The 23320-nt window shown below is 45.4% G+C and overlaps 2 protein-coding genes across 9 annotated transcripts in view; one reads left to right on the top strand and one right to left on the bottom strand.

Moving 5' to 3' along the window:
- Positions 1–8683, top strand: part of LAMA5 (laminin subunit alpha 5) — a 246893-nt gene extending 238210 nt beyond the window's left edge. For both annotated transcript variants that reach the window (XM_084854353.1, XM_084854352.1), the window contains exons 75-80: positions 28–180; positions 1804–1963; positions 2116–2246; positions 3815–3905; positions 4949–5068; positions 6235–8683. In XM_084854353.1, the coding sequence (XP_084710479.1) occupies positions 28–180; positions 1804–1963; positions 2116–2246; positions 3815–3905; positions 4949–5068; positions 6235–6395 (816 nt within the window). In that variant the 3' untranslated portion in view covers positions 6396–8683. The remainder of the gene's footprint in view (positions 1–27; positions 181–1803; positions 1964–2115; positions 2247–3814; positions 3906–4948; positions 5069–6234) is intronic.
- Positions 8223–22791, bottom strand: ADRM1 (ADRM1 26S proteasome ubiquitin receptor). Of its 7 annotated transcripts, XM_084854333.1 has the most exons (13): positions 22703–22791; positions 21095–21272; positions 19047–19418; positions 18068–18449; positions 17660–17870; positions 15861–15977; positions 15603–15726; positions 14999–15085; positions 14186–14267; positions 13216–13451; positions 10958–11115; positions 9630–9732; positions 8223–8929 (listed from the first exon to the last, which is right to left on the bottom strand). In XM_084854333.1, the coding sequence occupies exons 5-13, from the start codon at positions 17867–17869 to the stop codon at positions 8823–8825; spliced, it is 1224 nt and encodes a 407-aa protein (XP_084710459.1). In that variant the 5' UTR covers position 17870; positions 18068–18449; positions 19047–19418; positions 21095–21272; positions 22703–22791; the 3' UTR covers positions 8223–8822. The 7 variants fall into 7 exon arrangements, with proteins under 7 accessions (XP_084710459.1, XP_084710455.1, XP_084710456.1 ...); XM_084854329.1 differs by lacking the exon at positions 21095–21272 and having other exon boundaries at positions 19047–19495; XM_084854330.1 differs by lacking the exon at positions 21095–21272.
- Positions 22792–23320: the final 529 nt, after the last annotated feature.

Here is a 23320-nt window from a genome sequence, read left to right as displayed (position 1 = left end):
CTCATGTGCTTCTCTTGCAATTTGCAGATCTTCTTCAGCAGAAACAGAAACAGAGTCCAGCTTGTCATTGATGGGCTAAAAGCCCAGGAGAAGTCTCTGCCAACTGCCGGGGACTTTTGGATCTCTGGCCCTTTTTATGTGGGTGGAGCCCCTGTGGAGAAAGCCAAGGCTCATATACCAGTAAGGTTCCCAAGAGACTACCTAGGAAGCTGCCTTAGACAGGGTCAAGGTATTTGCCCATTTAGCCAGGATTGTCTACTCTCGCTGACAGCAGTGCTCCAGGGTCGCAGGCAGAGGGGGTCTCATCTTTCCCCTCACCTGCTACCTGATCCTTTTAGATGCCAGGAATCGAACCTGGGGCCTTCTGCATGCAAAACATGTATGGCGGTGCTCTCCCTTACAGCTCTAGCATTTGGGGACGGGAGCCTTTTGTATACATTTCCTCCATTGTAGACACTTAGCAAGGCTGTGGAGGGCAGGACTGGAGGATGGGTTCTGAGAACACATCTTCTAGAACAGGCAGGGAACCTTTATGGCCTAAGGTTCTAAGGCACGTCAGGGGCCACATCCCAAAGTGGTCAGGGCCATCCCACTGCTGACACGTGGCCCTGTGACATGAGTGCTGCCACCCTCATGCGCACTCACGCTTACACACACATGCTCCTACATTTTAAAATGTCTGATTGCAGCAGGGGAGAGGCAGTGTATAAAGAGGGGGGGGGAGTACAGTGTTGCAGAAGGGAGGGAAGTGTTAGCTCTTCCCTCCCCAGCAGCCCCCCCCAATCCCCCCCCCCCACTGCAACTAGACTTTCTAAAAGCCTCCATTGGCACCAAGGGTTTTTTTTAAGCCTGATTGTAGAAGGGGAGGGGTGAATTTTTTGAAGGGAGTAGCAATGATGGGGAGGGAAGGGTTAGCCCTTTCATCCCCAGCAGCCAATCTCTGAAAATCCCGCCTACACACAGTGCAATGGTGCTTGGGAAAAAAAGCCTCCGCTGACACCAGTGGGGGGCTTTAAAAAAGTTTTAATCCAGTGTGGGCAAGGAAGTAGGGAAACTATAAAGCAGGGAAGCTGGCTGGCTGGAGATTCCACATCCCTGTTTTAAAATAAAATGCTTGGGATAAAACCATGTGAGAAACACCCTTTACTTTACACTTCTGTAAAGGATCACAATAGCTCCTTTGTTCTGCTGCCATTCTATAGATCAGCATTGATCAAGAAATGCAGAGAGCTGCCTTCCCTGCTCTGAGAGCCAGTTGACACAATTGGCAAACTGGAGAACTCATTCCAGTGATGGGTCAGTGCATGCATTTACCATCACCCATAATACAGGTCATAGAGGCGCACATCTGTATGTTCAATCCCCAAGGTCCTTCCTGATGAAACAAAAGGGGAGGCGCATTGTGGGAATTAGGCCCATGCCCTGCCTCACACTTTATGTCGTATGTGCTGGTGGAGAAACCACTCGCCCACTGCCTCATCACACACACAGCATTTCCAGTTTGCTGTGTGTGAGAACTGGCTTTGAGGGGCCACCACTTTCAGACATGTTATTTCAGAGGAGGTCCAGGGTTACATCTCTCCTCACTGAATATAAACATTCAAAGAAATACAGTCTCTAAAGCAGGAACATACAGCATATGCAATCAAGAGCACCCTTGCTAGGTACATAAAGTTGCTTAGCAAGACAGTTACAAGCATAGGAATACAATCTGGGACCACAGCCTGGTACCCTAACAGCTGGACCATTCAGGTGTTCACATGCTGATATCTGCTCCCAAAGATGTGCTTCTTCTTTCTGCAGGATGCTTCTGCTACCAGCTTTAAGGGCTGCATCAGGCATTTGAAACTAGACCGGAAGCCTCTTGTCTCACCATCCAAAGTGTTTGGTGTGACCCCTTGTTATGTGGGCCCTTTGGAAAGCGGGATCTTTTTCTCTGCCGATGGAGGATACGTGGCCCTAGGTATTGTAATTGTCGTCTTTCCTGAGCCTTCTGCACCCCCAGCATTCTTTCCCAGACTTCCTTGCTTCTCCCAGTTTCATCATCACATCCTGTTCTGTTTCCTGAGGCATGAATATGCTCACTGCTCTGACAGCCTTTCTTTTGCCCCACAGACAGGTCCGTGGCTATCGGACAGGACTTTGAGCTGATGCTGGAAATTCGTCCACGGAGCGCATTTGGCCTGATACTTCACATAGGCACAAGGCAAACAAACTACCTCAGGCTGTACTCAGACAACCAGAAGGTAAACTGATAGGCCATGGAGGCTTCTGGGTGCACTTTCTATATCCTGAAAGTAACAGATGCAAATCTCCTATACATCCTCTAAAGCAGGGGTCCCCAACCCCTGGGCTGTGGACCAGTACCAGTCCATGGCCTGTTAGGAAGGGGGCCGCATAGGGCTGTGTGAAACATTAGGTCTGCGGGGGTCCGTAGGTGGGGGGAGGCGATCCGTACCTCTCCCCTGGAATCCTTGCCGGCCCTGGCCAGCTCCGCTCCGCGGTAAGTCTGCAGAGCTGCCGGCCGGCTCCAGCCACTGGCGGACTTCCAGCTGCTGGGATGCAAATGGCTATGCAGATGCCATTTGCATCCCAGAGGCCAGAAGTCCCCCCGTGAAACCACGCCCCCCCGGTCTTCCACAAGACTGATCCCTGTTGCAAAAAAGATTGGGGACCGCTGCTCTAAAGGAAACCAAAAGAGATGCGTAAATTTCACAACTTTGATCCTGCTGTAAGCTAGGGCACTAGGCCATGTACGAAAATGTACTGTCCACCATCAGGGCAAAGTGTAAATGTGTTATAGGCCAGGAGACAGGATGGGGATAGATGAGCATTGGAGATGTAGAATAAGGTCGAGCAGCACGTAGGATGGCATGAGAGAACTGGCCATAAGAGGAGACATTGGTGCTGGATCATCCAAAGCCCTTTGCACAAACACTGTCAAGCTTTCTTACGCATTGCAGCTAGAAACCTTAAAAAGCTGATGTTGAAAATGCTCAGGAATCTGAGCCCCCCCCCCTTCGTGCAGTCAGAAAGACATGATGCTTATTTTGCATTGGTTACCTTGAGGGCAGAACTGAGTAGTTTTAGCATTGTTTCATGTGCTATTTTTTTTCTGCGCGGAAATCATCTTTTGGGGAGGGGGGATGGAGAACCTGCGTATAATCACGTATGGTGTAGCATAAATGTATATCGCCACAAATGCATGAGTAGGGAGGCTGTTGCACACATCGTGTATGAAGTGCCCTGAGAGAAACAAGCCAGGGCCGATGGAGGCCCATGGTCAGTGGAGCGCCATGTAACGGTGAAGCTCTTGGAAGCTCAGGTGTTTGCTTCAGGCTCATCCCACTAAATGCATTTGCCACCTAGAAGAAGCAACATCTCACCAGTTTTATGGCTACGTTCTTGGAGAGAGGGGAGGCAGGAGAGGGACTGTATAACTTGATCTGATCTAGTTGATTTCAAATGTCCTGCGCTTAGAATTAGTAGCCCCAGGCACCTGCTACAGAACCCCTGCATGTTGCAGAAGATTCTGGGCTGTGTGCACTTGGCCACATGTTGCTTCCTTGGAGCGCTGGCCTGGCCTGTTGGGTCTCACTGCCACCTGGCATTCCTCTCCAGCAGTGAGCTGCAGGAGCAGATCAGTAATGGTAGACACAGCTTGCTCACCGCTACCAATCTTCTCACCAAGGAACCCCAGCGTTCCCAGCTAGAAAATTACCAATTTATTGGAGCCATATTTCAAGTCTGTTCAGGACCGTCTTTCCTTCATCATCCTGATGGAAATTCTCTGAATCCTTCCTTGCTCCCTTAGGTCATTGTGATTGAAAACACTGGTGCTGGGGAGTTCTCCACTTCTGTAGCTCAGCCTTCACTCTGTGATGGCCAGTGGCATACAATAGCAGGTAAGCTACCTTTCAGCAGATTGGGTTGAACGTTTGGAAGGAATAAATTGTCTTAAGATCTTTCCAGACAAGGCAGCACTCTGCAAAAGCCTACTTCCTTTCCATGGATTTTATTCAGCTTTACAGACCATCATCTTAAGGTATCTTTTCAGGGACTGCAAAGTTAATACATGAAAGGTGCAATCCTATGCGTGCCTAGACAGGAAAAAAAGGCCTACAACTCCCAGCATGCCCCCTCCAGCCATGTTGGCTGGTGAATGTTGGGAGTTGTAGGCCTTTTTTGTCTAAACATGCGTAGGGTTGTGCACATAGGCCGCAGTCCTTTAACCATTTACCCAGGAGTAAGCCCTATTGACCTCAATGGGACTTCTGAGTAGACATGTATAAGATTGTACTGTGTGGCTATAATCCTATAGTAACCTGGGAAGCAATCCTATTGAACTCATTAGGGCGTACTTCTCAGCAGATTGCTCTGTAAAGCTGAGAAATAGTATCTTGATATCCTACCTATGCAGCCTTTACAAACATTTATTCTCATCATTAACTGACTACGGATGTTGATGAACAATGGACTGCCACAATTCTTCCATGGCTTTGTAGTCATAACCAGGGTGGTGGCAGTGGTGGTTTGTGAGCAATTTAGCCCTTGCTGAGATATGTTATCAGTGGAAGTGCAATGACTATAATACTTGCAAATACTCAGACACATACATCCATATCTGCCCTTGAACCTGTCCCACTGCTAAGGCCAGAAGAGAGACACAGTTTCTTTTGTTGCTGGTGGGTAGGCTTCACATGTGTTACTGGTACTAGCAAAGTCTAGCAATCCTTCCAGCCAGTTACATAACAGTTATGTGCATATAGGCTAGTGCAGCTTAACATGCCTCATTAATAAAATAGTTGTGCTTTACGCTGAGACACCCCCCCCCCCCAAGACTCACCTGTTGGCTGGGAGCATGGGCTGCTGAATGCATTGTGAAGGGGATGCAATTTCTCAGCATGCCTAGCTGTGAGTTGGTTAATGTTTGTATTTTTTTCCTAAGTCATGAAAGGCAGCAACGTGATCCAGTTAGATGTGGACACAGAGGGAAATTACACGGTAGGACCCAGCCAAGTTCATGCAGCTGCCATCAAAGAGAACTTCTACCTCGGTGGAATGCCAGGTGAGTGGCTCAGGGAACAGGCACATTTAGGGAGATCCTGGCTGTAAAAACTGGACTATGGATGCACCCAATCTCGTCAGCTAAACAAGGTCAGCCCTGGTTAGCACTTGTATGGGAGACTGCCTGGAAATCAGGCTTCCTGCATGGAGCGGGGGGATGGACTTGATGGTCTTGGAGGCCCTTTCCAACCCTATGATTCCATGATTCATGTGCTGTGCTGCCTTCCATAGGTCATTTACTGCTAAGCCAGGCTTCTGCCTTGCTTGGCATAAAGGGTTTCAACTTTTCTCAGTGAACTGTTTTTCCACATTTGTTTTGCTGATGAGGGACTTCTTTGCATATACCACAGCAGGGTGGGTTGTTTGGGCATTTGGAGGGGCTGGCGCTGGGAAAGGGGCATGATCGTGACTGGAGCAGGGATAGAGGACTTGGCGGCAGATAAGACTGGCTCTGCCACCAAGTCCCCTGGAATGCCAGATGAGCCGAATGGAGAACTGAGGCAGAAGGGTGGGGAAAATAACCAACACACTCTGGGTGGTGTGCCCAATCATCTGTCTTGGTTGTTTTGTTCACAAAACAACCCACAATGTGTGGCTACTCGCCCATCGGTTGCCATGCCATGCAAACAGGGCTGGTGTGTGTGTTTTTTCTCCCTTTTCTGGGCTTGTGTGTGGCTTGGGAGAGAGATGGACAGGTTTGAATGGGCTTGCACAGAGAGATCGATCGCCTTCTATAAAATGTGTTTTCTTTGGGGAGCATAAAATTGGGTTTAAATGAGTTTTTTTTGTTTTGGGGCTCAGACCCCCTCTGCCTTGCAATCAGAATTTTGGGCAAGTTATTACTGTTTCACCAGTTCACCTTCTGTAAAAGGGGTGTGTTATGTGAATGGGCATGCCTGCCCCCATGGCAGCCGTTTTATGGCACCCACAAGAATCTGTCATAGTTCCAAAAGGCCTGGGGATCCCTTCAACCTATATAATCTAGTCCACGTCACCAATAGCAAAGAAGCAGCATATTGCACCAATATAGTTTATAGAGTTTAACCTATAAACTATAAAGCTAGCCATAGTTCTATAGTTTAGAACTATGGCTAGCTGCTGTGTTGCAGAAAGGGGCAAAAGGAAGCCAATTGTGATAAAAATGATACTTTGTTTTCCCTTCTACAGAACTTACCAACGTTGGGCTTGCTTCACCATTGCATATAGCTCATCTCCCCTCTTACGTTGGCTGCATGAAGAACTTGGTGATAAACAGGAAGCAAATCAACTTGAGACAAGCTGAAACAGTCAGGGGTTCAGTAGGCCTTAAAGGGTGCCCTTTTATGTAAACACACTCTGTATAAAAGCGTTAAGTCAGAACTACAGAAAGCTGCAACACCCTCCATGAGGCCAGTGGCCTTCCTCTTTCAAACTGGGAAGATGGCTGATCCCCACACCCACATCTGTTGGTACTGAACACTGACTGTTCAGTGATCTGTACCAAGAGCAGATGTATTTCGGGGTGGGGACTCAGCCCTATTTTTAATTAATTCATAATACATGTGGACATGTCCTCCTCTCTCCCCGCCCCCCAAGTATGTCAGCAATAAGATAGGGCAAGGAATGTGTGTAGTATATGAGTATTTATAAAGAATGTTGAAGGATAAGGTGGTCTCTCTATAATCAGTCTCTATCAACGCGCCTTAAAGAATGGTTTCACCAAACTGAAATGCCCGAGGGGAAGGAACAAATTTCTTGCTGGCATCATCTTAATTTCATTTCATAATTTCCAAGTAGCTTGGAGCATAAGAACAATGAGGTCTGGGCAGCATTTAAATGCTGAAATAATTAAAACCCATCTGCAGAGTAAGAACCTGGCCGCTGAGCTTCAGAAGCATTTGTGTCCTGTCTTTCCCAGCAGGCATTAATTACATCTGAGGAATAAGATCTTTTATCAGTGTTTGGTGCTTCCCACTAAATAATACTCCCCCACAACAAATCAGAGATAAACTTTAGATATCACTTAACATACAGGGAAAGGATGCATGCGTATAATGCACTTGTGCTTCCCTTTCCATATTATATACCATTACGGCAGCTTCAGTGTCAAATCCAATGGAATTGCTGTCCTAAGTTAGGTATGAAGTTTGATACATTCCTAGTAAACTGCCAGGCTGCTTATTCATCACCGAAGAGCAGGAGGTGTCTGGAGCACTAAGCTGCCTCGTGCAGGGAAGGAAAAGGGCTAGCAGACTCGTGTACCACTATTCCCTTATTCTTGGGTTTAACGTCTGTTACTCCCCTTGCAGTCACTAACGTCAAACACACCAGTATATGTCTCATTTGTGCACTTAGAGATGTCCTTATATATATTTGTATGTGTGTGTATGTATATGTATATATATATATCTCATCACATGGGACAAGATATGGGTTCTGAAAAGGACTTTATAACTTATCGGTATATTGGTTGTTTTAATGCTGGGGTAAATATTGTAAAATGGGGTTAACAAGGTTTTGTTTCTCTTTCAACAAATGTAATTATATGTGTTGAAGCTGTACTATCAAGGCATGATCTTTGTAAATCACTGGTACATACTTTTAATTCAAATAAAGTTTTATGGTCTATACTTCGTAAAAATTTGTACGGAGCTGTTTAAATGCAGAGGTGGAACAGCATCCTTGAGTTACTGAAGTCTTGGGATACCATGCCTGGACATACTATAGAAGGGACTCACTCCATCTATTTTCATGCTGGAAGATAGCTTTAAGCCATATACAGTTTTCTATCTGCTTTCCCTTTTTTGTAGAGATAAGCTCAGAGGCCTAAATTTGTACTTAAAACACATAGAACATATGCAACTGGCATACTCAACTGCTTGATCATGTTCAAGCTATGTCCTAGCTTTCTCAAAACTTGGTCATCCCCATAATTCTACTACTGTAATTATATGCCTGCAAATTTACAAGCCATGACCATTCTCACTTAATAACCAAGTACCCTGGTTTGTCTCCTGCTTAAGAACTGCCCCTCCCAGCATCTGCAAGATGTGGTAGTTAAGATCTTATGGAAAGGGGGGAGATTCCCTAGCCCATTTCAACATGCAAGGAGTGCAGATAGCCACGCACACTGTAAACAAAAGATGTCAGGGAAGCAAGGTTCTGAAAGTCAAAGCTAGATGTTTTTGGATTTATTGCCTTAGAACTTAAGAACATGTGGAGTTTGACTCACAAAACAGGGCTTTCCTGTTCCTGTCCTTTCTCGTCCAAAAAACCCATCACAGACGGTCAGGTCCCCCCTCAAACATTTAATGAAGCATGGGGGAGAGGGGACTTGGTAGAAATAAGACACAGCCTTATGTGAAGATAATTCTCACAATAAGACTGTTAAATCCAAAAACATTCTGCATACAGACAAGGCCTTAAATGATCCTCCAGTAATTCTGGATGTGGGCCATACAATTAACTAAATATAAGATTTATGAACTATGTTGCCAACGTGATGCATGTGAGTTAACCGCAAGCTTAGAGCTTGCAACTATAGTTAATGCAAGATTTCAGTTAGGTAAACCAAATAATTTCCAAGGGCATGCGTACTTTAAGGCCAAAGATAAACATCTGTTTGACTGTGCAGCAAGCGGGGAAAAAACCCAGTATACCCAGAATAAATTTGGCAGAGAGATCCTTTACTTGTAGATTCAATACATGAAGTTAGCTAGTGACCCTACTTATCTTAACGTTAATATCTAGGAGTACCCGTTAGACAGTTAAGAAACCTAATCTAAACTCATGTCTTCCTCTTCGTCCTTCTTGTCCTTTGAATCTCCTTCCTTTTGATCAGATTTGACATTGTTCTGCATTGCTTTTGCAAAGGCCTCTACATCTAAAAACAAGACACATTAAAGCGGTAATTTGGCAACAGAATGGCACATGCAATATGACAGGCTATGTTGAAAGTAAACTAATGGTGGTATTTATCTTAATTTTGCCAAAGCATGAAGAGCTTGTAGTAAGTAGGCCAACTGGGATTTGTCAGATCATATCTTAAAGGATCTTTCACACCACATAAGTTTACTCACTGTTATCGATTTCTTATAAGCTCTCTTCCAGAAAGCTAAATACTTTATTTCCATTTATTTCATACACTTATGGGAGAACCAACCTTAACTGGTCTACCAGACAAATTCAACTCCCTACTCATTGGCTTATAATACTAAAATCTTCCCAACTTCATACCAGGACATTCAGCAAGCTAGAGTGTGATTTATCACTACAAGCTTTCTACTTTCTGAGGTTACTTATAACAGAAAGTACTCATGACATTCCATTCAGTATTCGCAGCTAGACAAGAGCACTGTAACAGCAGTAATGCATCACCACACACAGCAATCTTTTCTTTGTTTAAACACAGAGAGATGACCCAAAGTTGCACGCTTTTACCTTGATCCCTAATTCAGGCACCTCCAAATCAAGAAGGGATATGGGGCTCTAAAATAATTTAAATACCTCTGAGCTAGCGGGAGCTCTATTATTTTAAGGTTGGCCAGCAAGCAGCTCTGATCCTATTGACAAAAGGCACTTACCACCTTTGTTTGCTGCATCTACTGCCTCAGCTGGTAAGCCAAATTGACTCATTAGAGGTCCCAGTTGCCCTGAAGCCAAGGCAGCGCTGAACATGCTCAGTGCCTGAAAAAGAAAACAAAAGCCATGTCAAACTCTTAAAGGGTTAATCCTCGGTTTAAAGGGGCACCAGATACTAGAATATCAAACTTGCTACACTTCCCAAGATCAAGATTAACCCTAACCCTAACCCCAAGATTTATCCCAACAGGCAGACTGAAAGTGATCTGGCTCCAAAGAGGAACTACAGTAGGAATAGGTAACCTTTTTGGGGCCATGGGCACATTCGGCTATTTGATAAACTCCTGGGCACCACCACAAAATGGCTGCTATGGGAGGTGCGGCAAAGGACAAGTAACCTGCCCCAAAGACTAAGTACGAGGCAGAGGTGGGGTCTGAGGCCCAACACACTAACCCACTCCCTTGAACCCACAGTTTTCAGCACCAACAGAAACCGATTTCACAGTAATCCCAGCTGCCAAAAAATACTTTTTTTTTCCAATGGAAAGGGTAGGGCACCTCGGTGGACACCAGTAAAGGTGTTCAGAGAAACACTGGCACAGCTCAATAAGATCCCAAGTGGGCTGACCTTTCTACAAAACAAAATTTCCCCCTAGCCTACATGTTTGTGCTCCAAATTCATAACACAACCTTCCCCAGGTACTACCAATTAGCACCAAAGAGCTGAGCTCACTGCTACCAGGTTCAGATTAATTCAGTAAGTCACTAGGGACAAGTGGGCTCACAGCTAAGCAGCGCTGCATCAGCCCTTTTAAGGCAGGCTTGTAAATAAAATTTGCTTGGACTGCCTGTAACAAGTAAGAAATGCATCCACAAAATGGAGCATTTTGTAGGCTGGAGAAAGTTTTGGGCACAGTGGCCTGAAAGCAGAAAAGACAGCCCAAGTGTCAGATACAGGTGGACAGGCTGGCCACTAGTTCTATGGGCTAACAAAACATATGGCCTTGTATGCGTAAGGTTTTCCTCAACTACAGAGATGAAAAATGCCGCCACTACTTGCACCTACCCTATGCATCCATTCAGGGGTTGCATAACCCCTTTGGCTCACTCATCTGCAAACAGCCATTTTTAAATGTAGAGACTTGAAAGAAGAGCCTCATAAGAAGTTTCTCTGCCGGCAGCCTTCCTGAGTGTGGTGAGGGTTACTGAAGATCTCTCCTGGCCATGCTTCAGCCAGTCCTGTTCAGTATAAGCCAGCTCAAGAGCTGCTCTTGCTACTGTCAGGTGGCTCTGTCACAGTTCTACTTTCCCAGTGATATTAGAACTTTACCTGCTGGAACTGTGGAGAGGTCAGCGTGTTCTGGATCTCCTCTGCTGTCTGGGGCAGAGATTCCCCTGAAGGAAGGTAAGGCAGCAAGCGCTCCTGAACCTCTGTATTTGCCAGAATGGGCGCCATTATCTCAGGGGTCAATACGCTGGACAGGTCAACTGGTAAAAAGGCAATAAGGTTGTTTACCTGTAGAATTAGCAAGCCTGCTACAGACAGCTCTGTGAGTTTCATGTGTAATTTAGGCACCATGAGAAGTCTCAAATGATAAAAACTTTTAGCCTATTACAGCTAAATCCTAGGTAGTTTATTTCCTGGTAAATAGATACGGTTTGACTCCTAGTGCCTCAGATTCTGACACTCACACCATACAGGTAGGGTTAAATTATATGCTTCACACACACACACCCCTGCAAACACTGGGACAAAACATGAAGAATCTATTCAGGCAGGTAGCACAGAATTACAGGGATGGTGTCAGGAAGGCTTAAAGCTGAGAATGATCTGAGGTTAGTGAGGGATGCTAAAACCAACAAAAAGACTTTCTTCAGATATGTGCATAGTAAAAGACAGAGGAAAGAAATGGTGGTTCAACTATTAAATAAGGATGGCAAAATGGTAACAGATGACAAAGAGAAGGCAGAAGTGCTCAATTCCTACTTTGGCTCAGTCTTCTTCCAAAAGAGGGTCTATGAGCCCCCTGGCAAAGGCGAAGTACAGGCTGAAGGGGCAGGATTGCAGCTTGAAATTGATAGGCATATGGTCAAGGAACACCTAATTACTCTGAATGAGTTCAAATCTCCAGGGCCAGATGAACTGCATCCTAGAGTAATAAAGGAACTGGCAGAAGAGCTCTCAGAACCACTGTCTATTATCTTTGAGAAATCATGGAGGACAGGTGAAGTGCCAGATGACTGGAGGAGGGCTAATGTTGTCCCTCCCTATCTTCAAAAAGGGCAAAAAGGAGGAACCTGGGAACTACAGGCCAGTCAGCCTGTAGTTTCTTTTCCTTTCCTTTTCTCCAGGAAAACTCTGGAACAGATTATAAAGCAATCCATCTGGAAGCACTTTGAAAACAATGCAGTGATTATCTGAAGCCAACTTGGATTTGTCAAGAACAAATCCTGCCAGACCAATCTAATCTCATTTTTTAACCAGGTTACCTCCATTGTGGACTGTGGGAATGCTGTGGACATAATATACCTCGACTTCAGCACAGCTTTCGACAAAGTGCCCCATGATATCCTGATGAGCAAAGTAGCTCAAAGTGGGCTAGATGTCAGGTGGATCCAGCTGGCTACAGATTCAGACTGAAAGAGTGCTATCAATGGGATCTTCTCAAACTGGGGAGAGGTAATGAGTGAGGTACCACAAGGCTCAGTCCTGGGCCCAGTGCTCTTCAACATTTTTATTAATGACTTGGAGGAGGAGGTGCAGGGAATGCTCATCAAATCTGCAGATGACACAAAATTGGGCAGGATAGCTAATGCCCTGGAAGACAAACAAAATTCAAAGTGATCTTGATAGGCTGGAGAGCTGGGCAGAAAACAGAATGAAATTTAATAGGGATAAATGCCCAGTTCTGCACCTAGGAAAAAGAAACCAAATGCACAGTTACAAGATGGGGGATACTTAGCTCAACAATACTACAAGTGAGAAGGATGTTGGAATTGTTGTCTATCACAAGCTGAATATGAGCCAACAATGTGATGTGGCTGCAAAAAGGCAAATGCTATTTTGGGCTGGGCATGTTTAGCCTTGAGAAGACTGAGGGGAGATAGGATAGCACTCTTCAAGTACTTGAAAGGTTGTCACAGAGAGGGAGGCCAGGATCTCTTCTCGATCACTCCAGAGTGCAGGACACAGAAAAATGGGCTCAGGTTACAGGAAGCCAGATTCCGGCTGAACATCAGGAAAAATGTCCTGACTGTTAGAACAATACGACAATGGAACCAATTCCCTAGGGAGGTGGTGGGCTCTCCCACACTAGAGGCATTCAAGACGAAGCTGGACAGCCATCTGTCAGGGATACTCTGACTTGGATTCTTGCACTGAGCAGAGGGTTGGACTCGGTCTTCTAGGTCCCTTCCAACCCTACCACTCTATGATTCTATTCCATGCCCCTGTACAAAGACATATTTTAGAGCTGTTCCAGTGGGAAGGGGGCTAGAGTGCTTAAGGCACAGGAATTTCAGGATCCCCTTAACAATGGGGGAGACCGATCCTCCTGCTTGACCAAAGACGCAGCGCTGCCCCTTTACCTTGCTGTCCTCCTGCTCCAGCAGGCACATTCATAGTTGCTAAGATAGTCTGGAGGTCACTTAATTGGATGGGCTGGGTAGGGCTTGTTGCTGTGCTGGTTCCATTTCCTGAGCTTGGAGCAGGACTGGGGCTGGTGGCAGCGGCAGTGGCAGCTGCGGGAGCAGAGGGAGCGGGCGTTACCCGTGTGGAGGAAGTGCTGGAAGATGGTGTCACAGCTGCTGACTGGCTGCGAGAGCTAAAAGGCAATTAATGTCATTAATTTTTGCAAATGGGATTCGCAGTGGGGGGGGGGGGGTTGCTGGCTTGAGAACTAGCCAAAGAACATCCAGTTCGGATTACCAACAGGTCTTCTCCCCCAACAGATGTTCTGAGCTCATTCAACACACCCTTATGTAACAATCTTCATTTAGCTACAGAACAAGTACTACCCAGCAAAAAGTATGACAACGCACTGCACCAAATTCAGGTGTGTTTGCTCTCAAGTCTTGAATGGACCAGGTTTGGTCTCAGGTTTATATGTAGGCTAACATCAGAATGAGCCCTAAAATTACTACAGTAATCAAAGAATTGTAATTGTGCTCATAGTGTTCCCAGCCCTTTCTTTTCTCCTTTTTCCTTTTATCTTCTCTAAGCATCCCTGGTAAAAGAAATCCCACCCCAAATCAAGCTAGATCCAGGTCCTCTTTAAATGTTACATTGGTACGGAGGGAGCTGCTTTTCTGTGGGTTCATCCCACAGCACTGCTGTAACATTTAAAAGTGCCTCAACCACAGAGAGGGCTGATTAAGCCCCAACAGGCCCCATACATCTGGCTGTGGGACCTTAAAACATTACAGCAACTTTTAATGAGAGGAAACTATGGGAAAGCAGTTCCCATGGCATTATTGTAATGATTAAACAGGACCTCAAGTATTATTGAAGTACTCCATTTTTAAAGACAATTGTAAGCTAGTTGACCTCTCCTCTTACCTTGAAGAAGAGCTGCTAGTTGGAGGCCCTCCACTTCCCAGAAGACTAGCCAGACCAGGACCTGTCAGAGCACCAAGCCCACCTTTCACAAAAGAAAAAAGCAGCTTCTGATTAGAGACATTTTAGAAAAAGGGTTAAAGAATACACTGCTATCTGGACTCCTTCATATTATAGTTTTCCCCACAAAGAGAGACAAAAGTGCAATCTCGCTTCACAATTTCACTATTTAGACTAGACAGTTATGGATGAACTTAGCAAGAAGAGACCAGGGACTTTCTGGTCCTTTTGCAACCTCTCACTGGTTAATGGTCAACCCTGAGTAAAGTACCTGCCTGAACCTAGTGGAAACAGAAAAGAGACTGGCAAGGCCTTGGTTCTCCTCTCCGCCATCGCAGGTGGATTTCCTCCACTTTAGAGCATACATATAAAAACACTCACATGTATTTTCTGTAAGAGTTTAATTTTTTATAAAGTTTTGTTGGACTTTAAGGCAGGGAGGGCCCTACTTGGTACCTGCAGTTATACAATACGTGGGTTTTATTACAACAGCCCCAGGGTTGGCATAGGGACTTGCCACTTTCTAAGCCCTTTTGTTCCTTTGCTATGTACCAGGAACTGCCATCCCCATGCACATTCCCCAGCTCCACCAGTGGAAGCTGGCACAAGTGAAGCTTTCCATGGGCAGGGTGGGGGACTTCTAGCAACATACATGTCATCACATCAGTGAAGTGGCACTTATGTTCAACCTGCAGCTGAGGTTAGACCTAACCCAGGCAAATACTATTTTGGCATAAAGATGTGAGAGCATATTACCAAGTCCTCCTAAGCCTGTTGGTCCAATCAGTTGCATGAGCTGGTTATGGCTCATGTTTCCTAAAAGGCTTTGCAAGCCACCTTCACCTAAAAAAATAAATACATTATTCACAAATGTTTAGTCCTTCACCTAAAGTTTTATGCAGAAAGTCTCATTACTATGCTTGACACACAAAAATAGAAGAAACTCAACATATTCTCCAAAGTTGTATCTTGCGTCTAGAAAATTCTCACCCAGTTCATCGCTGAAAGACCGTGTGCTTCCAAATGAACCTACCTATTCTTAACAGATCTTTCTCAGAAGCCAGTTCTTAGGATGTAACCAGAGATAGGGGCTTTTTCAGTAGTAGCACCATAGTTATGGAGTTTTATCATCTTATTCTCCTCAAATTCACTTCTGAATTTCTTATGGTTGCCTTGCTGGTTTGGTTTTATTGCAATTTCAGTTCAGTGTTTTTTTTATGTTTTAATTTGAGGTTAACTCTATCAGCCCTCTTAGAAGATATTATGCTGAAAACCAGGATATAAAACAACCCCCATGCCCAAATACTGGAACTAGCTCTTACGTAACTAAAATTTGCCCCCCAAAGAGAAAAATCTGTACCTCCAAGGGCAGAAAGTTCATGGCCTCCACTTCCACTACCACCCAGAGCTCCGGGCATTGGTGGGTTGTTGAGATACTCATTGACCTTACGGCAATGCTCCTCATCTTTCTCGGTTTTGGGCTCCTGGAAGGAAAAAGAGTATTTCACCCTAGAAGAGATACCTAACCCATAGCATCCCAGTATGCTTCAGCATTACATAACATGCAACTATGCACCTTATGTGCTAACAGAGGAGAAAGGCCACTGAAATCACAAACCTGCATCCAGAAGAAGAGTCGCTTGGACCCAGCCTTGAATTTCAAAACATATACACGACCAGTAGTACACTGAGGCACTCTCTTAAATTCACAGTCATCAGGAAAAATAATCAAGTCCTGAAATACAAAGAAGAGAAGCAATACTCCCTATATTCCAATCAACAGCCACCTTCTCAATCAAACTACAGTTAAAAGTCTCTCATTATGGGTGTCTAGGAGGTGCTTCACTAATTAAGAAAGAGTTAAGCAGATGCACAAATAATCTTCAAGGGAATGTGCACATCTTCCTCGGGCAAAACGCACAAATCCTGTGTTCATTTGGTGTCTTGCTAGCGGAGGGAAAAAATGAGTGCATGTTTCCACAAACCATGAATCTCAATCTCTTACACACACCCCCAACCACTCTTAACCCTCTCTCAATATGCAAATTGGATCTGAATCTATGTATGTACAACTTAAATTTGGTGCACTTTACATTCCAATTCCAAAGAAGGGCAACGCCAAAGAGTGTTCAAACTACCGCACAATTGCGCTCATTTCACATGCCAGCAAGGTGATGCTCAAAATCCTACAAGCTAGGCTTCAGCAGTATGCGAACCGAGAACTACCGGAAGTACAAGCTGGGTTTAGAAGAGGCAGAGGAACTAGAGATCAAATCGCCAACATTCGCTGCATCATGGAGAAAGCAAGAGAATTCCAGAAAAACGTCTATTTCTGCTTCATTGAATATGCTAAAGCCTTTGATTGTGTGGATCACAACAAACTGTGGCAAATTCTGAAAGTGATGGGAGTACCAGACCACCTTACCTGTCTCCTGAGAAACCTGTACGAGGGTCAAGAAGCAACAGTAAGAACCAGACATGGAACAACTGATTGGTTCAAAATTGGGAAAGGAGTACGACAAGGCTGCATATTGTCACCCTGCTTATTTAACTTATATGCAGAGTACATCATGAGAAATGCCGGGTTGGATGAATCAGAGGTCGGAATTAAGATTGCTGGGAGAATTATCAACAACCTCCGATATGCAGACGATACCACCCTAATGGCAGAAAGCGAAGAGGATCTCAAGAGCCTCTTGTTGAGGGTGAAAGAGGAGAGTGCAAAAGCTGGTTTGAAACTCAACATTAAAAAAACAAAGATCATGGCATCTGGCCCCATCACTTCCTGGCATATAGAAGGGGAAGAAATGGAAGCAGTGACAGATTTTACTTTCTTGGGCTCCAAGATCACCGCAGACGGTGACTGTAGCCATGCAATTAAAAGACGCTTGCTCCTTGGGAGGAAAGCTATGGCAAACCTAGACAGCATAGTAAGAAGCAGAGACATCACCTTGCCAACAAAGGTCCGTCTAATCAAAGCTATGGTTTTCCCAGTAGTAATGTATGGCTGTGAGAGCTGGACTATAAGGAAGGCTGAGCGCCGAAGAATTGATGCTTTCGAACTGTGGTGCTGGAGAAGACTCTTACGAGTCCCCTGGACTGCAAGGAGGTCAAATCAACCCTGAGTGCTCATTGGAAGGACAGATAATGAAGCTGAAGCTCCAATATTTTGGCCACCTAATGCGAAGAGAAAACTCCCTGGAAAAGACCCTGATGCTGGGAAAGACTGAAGGCAAAAGGAGAAGGGGACGGCAGAGGATGAGATGGCTAGATAGCATCACTGATGCAATGAATATGAACTTGAGCACGCTCCGGGAGAGAGCGCAGGACAGGAAGGCCTGGCGTGCTATGGTCCATGGGGTCACGAAGAGTCGGACATGACTGAACGACTGAACAACAACAACAACAACAACTTACATCCTCCACATTCCCAGAAGTCCTGTCTTTCCAACAGAAGTGAATGAGGGAATCATCTGTTTGCTGGATGTATACAAGACCTTTCCTCTTGTCTGGTGTCACAGTGCTGCCTTTCAAAGACATCTTTCCTGCACGGAACTCTACCAAATATTTGCTAGATGAGCCCCGGGAGCCTGGCACCAGGCTTGGAAATAAAGCACCAGAAGACATCCTGGAAAGAGACAAGGTTTCATAATGAGTAATTCACTCTCATGCATACACAGTTCTATTAACACCTGAATCCACAGTTATCAGAAGGACGTTTCTAAGAGGGGCAAGGCATCTCTGAAACTCAGCATTAAAAGATGGCTTAAGAGAGCCAATCTGACTGCCTTAAATGGGCAGATCCAAGCTAGAATTCCTGTAGACCTGAACTTCTTCTCAAGGAGATTTCCCAGTTGGGTTGAACCAGTCACAGCATCATTTCCAATTAAGGGTGGGCTGTCCGTTGTAGGTATGGACAACAGAGACCAACAGTCCAAGTATCTCAGCAGCAGCAACCATCTTCATTCATTCTTGCAAATCCTGCAGATACTTCTTCCCTTTTGCAAGGTGATAAAACAGACTCTTCACATAGGTCTATAATACCAATCCTCCAACCACCCTGTACTCTTTGGTAAGCTCTTCACAGGATTTAGAAAGTGTTGTCAGGGTAGCATCTGGTATCAAAGCCTTCGAGTGATGTGGATGAGCAACAGCTGAAAGGAGCCCCCAGGGTCAGGATGATGTATGAGAGGTATTTATGCAGAGTCTACAAAGAGAAGAGTTAGAAAGCCATTACTATGATACACCAACTGTCCAGAAAAAAACACACCACACAGGACACAGAAAAAACAGCAGTCCCCTGTAACTAGATCCAAGAACACTTATTGTACCTCATCCTGGGAAGCAGAAGCAAAGTTAAGGAGTTGAACCAACTTTAAAATGATTATTCCTGCTATTGAAAGAATAGGTAATAGCCTCACTTACATCAGATCATAAACTTGTGATGGGAAGAAAACACCCATATCAATAGAATGTATGGGGCCCATCTCAGGAAGGGATCAACAAGTTTTGTGTCTACTTCCTTTTAAGTGAATAAACCACTTCCAAAGTTAAGACTGCACAAAATCTAAAACACACACAACATGTATACATTTCAATAAAATAGCAGCAGCTTAAAAGCTAGATCAAAGGCCCCAGAAAAATAAGATTACTGAAAATTTATTCTTTAAAGAATTAGCATGCCATTATAATCTGTTGAAAACAGAGCCTTCCTGTGCTTTTATGAACATGCATGACATACTAAGAGTTGCAGCACTGCAAATATAGAAGCCATTTGCACAATAGTGACTGAAATAATACTCACCAGTACAACGCTTCAGTGCTCAGAACATCAAGAGATCCTGAGGTCCTCTAGCACCATTCTCCACTCCAAACCATGCAAAGCATCAGCTCCTTAGCTTCGGCTTTCCTCCAAGTCAGACTCCTGATCATTCTTATAAAGAGCTACAGAGAACTTGAGTCCATAGGAAGTCAATAGTAACGAAAGGATTCTGAAGGAATGAATCGACATCCTACACAACAGGCAACCTCCTCTTGCATTCAGGGCTTGTTTCCCAACATAGCTTCTCCAGCTCTTATCTTATTGCTGTATCAAGCTCTCAAATGACATTGTTTGATGGCTACGGCTGAGCTCCTTCACGTACATTCTTCTGCCAAAAGCCAAGAACTTCTTCACCTTGGGGGCCCAGGTCATGACACAAGACGTTTTTGTTTTTATTATAAGAAGGCGACAACTATACAACAAGCTATAAGCTAGAATGAAATTTAACAGACATTATCTTCTGGTTATATATAAAAAGTTCTTTCTAACCTAATACAACCATAATTACTATTCTAACAATAAAGCTATTCCATTTGACAGCTGTATTATGTGTAGATTTCCCACTCTTCTATGTATACGTTATGTTGATTTGTCCATTCCTGCTACATCCAAACTTTTAAGCAGCCACTCACAGACAGAGGGCGATAATGTATTCTTCTAATATCTTAATTTGGCTGCACTTAGGTTTAGTAGAAAAAATCAGGCTGCCAAATATTCTTGGAGCAGGAAGACTATGTAATTAACTCCACTCCCACTGACAAAAAAAGGGTGGGGTCCACTATTGGTGACAGATGCCATTTCAGAGCTGTCATCTCTACACATTCTGCAATGCACTCTATACAGAGGACCAGCACTGACAGTCTGTCAGGCAGTGATGGCTAAAGGTAACCTGTTGAAATTCAGGTTACCAGTTACTTGCAACATTGTAAACATGTTCACACTAACATGAACTGCATGCTATTCCCACCACCTGCCTATTTTGGAAGCTCACACATCTGATTATTAGCCTAACAGCACAAACAAGCTATTCAGTTTCAGAATCCCAGCCAACCACCTTCCCGTCACATAAATGTAATGAATAATAAACTACTTAGAATAAGTAAAAGCTCAAGTATATGTATAAAGATGAGGACAAGAAAATAATCAAGATTATGGAGCTGTTCGGAGGACATGACAGCCCATCATGGGTTATTTAACCCATGGTGATGCTGTGGGCGCATGCAGGCGCCATTTTGAATACGCAACTCCTGCTCAGGGGTTGTTGTGTCATGCAAACTTGGTGAACAAAGGTTACGCCTCGCATAACCCACGCTTGCCCGGTTTGCACAGTAGAACAACCCACGACCGTGTGTGTGTGTGTGTGTGCATACACAACATGGCACCCGCGAGCACCATGGCTCACCCAAACCCAGCCTATCAGTATTACAATTACATACATTTTTAGTGAGGGGAAGTAATTAAACATAATGTGTGGTATCCAATCATAACAGGCCACACATGGCCGGTCCCAATGATTCTGTTGTGCAAATGGCCCCCACCGCTTGCGCAACGGCGATTTAGCACTTCTGGGGGCAATGTGAAATGAGCGGAAACACTTGTTTTCAGAAGGGGGCAGGTCTGCAGAGCTCACATAAACAGCAGTGGGCTCCGCTCGAGGACAGGCAGGATTGGATTCTCCCCAGTGTGGGGCGTCCGTTGTCTTGTCAAACAGCATTATCCTACAGGATATCTATTGAGTCATTTGGGATAGTATTGTTTTAGGATTAGGGCCACTCACCCAGTTTAAGAGTTGGCAACTTCTGAAGCCTATAATTAGTATTCCTAATTTACTCTTAACTTGTTTTAGTTAGAGACCTGAAACTGGTAAATCTTAATTCAAATATTGGCTTGGATGCTTCAAGGCGACAACTCCTAGTGCTACCAATAAAAAGGCACAGTGCAGCTATTCCATTTAAGATATTTTTTATGGCAAGGAAAAAGATGGAAGTGGTGAAAAAACACGGGAGAGTTACAAATGGAAGACACTGTACCCTCAGTAAGATTCCATGACTGATGAGGCAGGGCAATTGCACAATAAAAGCCTCATCTGGAAGCACCCTTGTTGTATGGCCCTGAGCTGGTAGGTATACTGAAGCTTATGGCACAGTGGCAGCTGACGTATTAAGCCATGCACTAGCCAGGGTCCTGGACACAGCCTGTTTTGCCCATCTGTAAAAATGGAACATCTGAGGTGAAGAGCAAGCAAAATACAAGATTTCAGTTTACAAAATTAAGCACTTTGCAAATTAATCATGAAACATACAACAGCAGTAATAACACTGCTATAATTTTGACACTGCTTTATCTATAAACATGCTCCCTTTCAATGTTCATACAATAAAACCTAATCACAGTTACCAATTTTATCCTAACAACACTGTGAGGTAAACTAGACTGAAAAAGACAGTCACTAAAGTTCATCCCACATGTTTTTCAAGGAATCTGAATAGGAATGTGAAGCCAGATACAACATTTTATCACCCTAACTAAAAGAAGGCCCAGTAAACAAATGTGTTGGGATGGAGGCTGGGGGTAGGAAGAATAGAGAAAACGGAAAATCAGGCAGGCTGTAATTTCTGTAAACCACCCAGAGAGCTTCGACTATGGAGCAGTATAGAAATGTAATAATAATTCCAGAAGCACGACAGAAGTAGTTAAGGTAGATTTGCACATGCAACAGGATGAGGTGGCAAGAGTGAACTGTACCATTCTCAATTGCAGGCTGGAGGGATAATCAAAACTTCAAACATTCCCCTACGTCATATACACTAATCGTGAAATTCTCTAGATGCCTTATGTGACCAAAATGGCACAAGAGGGAGGCATCCGCACGCTTGGGGAACGCAAACGTTTGCCAAAGTACGAAGTGTCTATTTTATTATATTGTTGCATTTTATGGGCTTTAAGTTTGTGATCCGGCCACCAAGCCTTGGCTACTGGGCAGTACAGAAATGACACAAGCCACCACTATCTGAAGGGGAGCCAAAACCAGCCCAGCGAGGGCCGAGCATGCTCAGTGGCTGCAGAACTCCCGGCCCTTTTACGGGAGGACACGGGAATGGAATGAGGCGCCACAGAAAGAGGCAAGGCTGGCTAGCTGGCACCCTGAACAGGAGCACCCCGCACCGCAACGTTCTGCTGCAGGTCCCACTTCTTAAGTCATTTCCCCCCCAAGGAATTGGCTCCCTGCAAGTAGAAAGTTAGCTCGGCATGGACGTTGTAGCCCAAGCCGCTCTCTCCCTACGTGCTCATAACTTCCCCGTCTTCTTTCTGGGAGGTTTTAAAGTGGCTGTTGTCGTCGTCGTTTTGCCGGGGGAGAAGGGAATAGGATTAAAAACAGCATCCCCCCACAGCCTGAGGTGGCCCAACCCGCTCGTTGCCCCTCGCTCCGCTCGGAGCAGCGTCGGGCTGCTTCACTAGCAGGCCCCGCAGCCTCCCCTGGGAGCGTCGCTTCCCTCACGGCCCGAATCCCCCCATCCACCGCCTAGTTCGCCCCCAGGGGCTCCGCCTCACCGCCGCAAGCCCCTCCCCACACGCCGCCGGCGCCCCCGCAGGCACCCTCCCCGCCGCCAGCGGAGGCCCAGCCCGCCTAGAATCACCTGCCGCCTCGCTGCCGCCCCGCTTCTTCCCCCTCAGGCGCTGCCCCGCTTCCTTCCGGCCGCCTGCGACGGCTTCGCCTTGTCACGCCGGAAGCCCGCCCTCCCCTCCGGCCTCCTATTGGTTGGCGGCCTCCCTCCCGCCTCGCCCGTATTGGTCGGGGGCGCCTGCCACTCAAAAACGATCCAACAACTCTCCGGCCAGCCCAGCATGCACCGCGGTGCCCCAGCTGCTGTAGCTCTGCCTCCGCAGTCTTCTGGCTATTGTGCTGTGTCATGTCGATATCGCACGGAAGGGAAGGGGAAGGAGGCGCGACCGCTAGCGGCGCCCCGTGGGAACTGCAAGTGGATCGCACCATTTAACCGGAAGGGGGGAGAGCGTGCATTTCTCAGGCTGAGGAAGAGCTCTGTGCGACCTGGAAGCTCACGTGCTAGTCTGTGAACACTGGTTGGCTCTGATAAAGAAATAAGGCTAATCAGCTGCTTTCTAGTATTACCCCCACCCCCCACTGGTAATGGCACTAGAAAACCTAAAATTATAATTACTCTGACGTATTTATCCCAGTTTTTCCAAGGAGCACAGGATGTTGTACATGGATATTTATCCACTCACCCCATCTG

Source organism: Heloderma suspectum, chromosome 4 (assembly GCF_057233095.1).
Source record: "Heloderma suspectum isolate Gila_16-S chromosome 4, 16-S_ref, whole genome shotgun sequence".
Taxonomy (NCBI): Eukaryota; Metazoa; Chordata; class Lepidosauria; order Squamata; family Helodermatidae; genus Heloderma; species Heloderma suspectum.
Note: the sequence above shows the minus strand (reverse complement) of the source record. Positions and strands in the feature narration are given on the sequence as shown.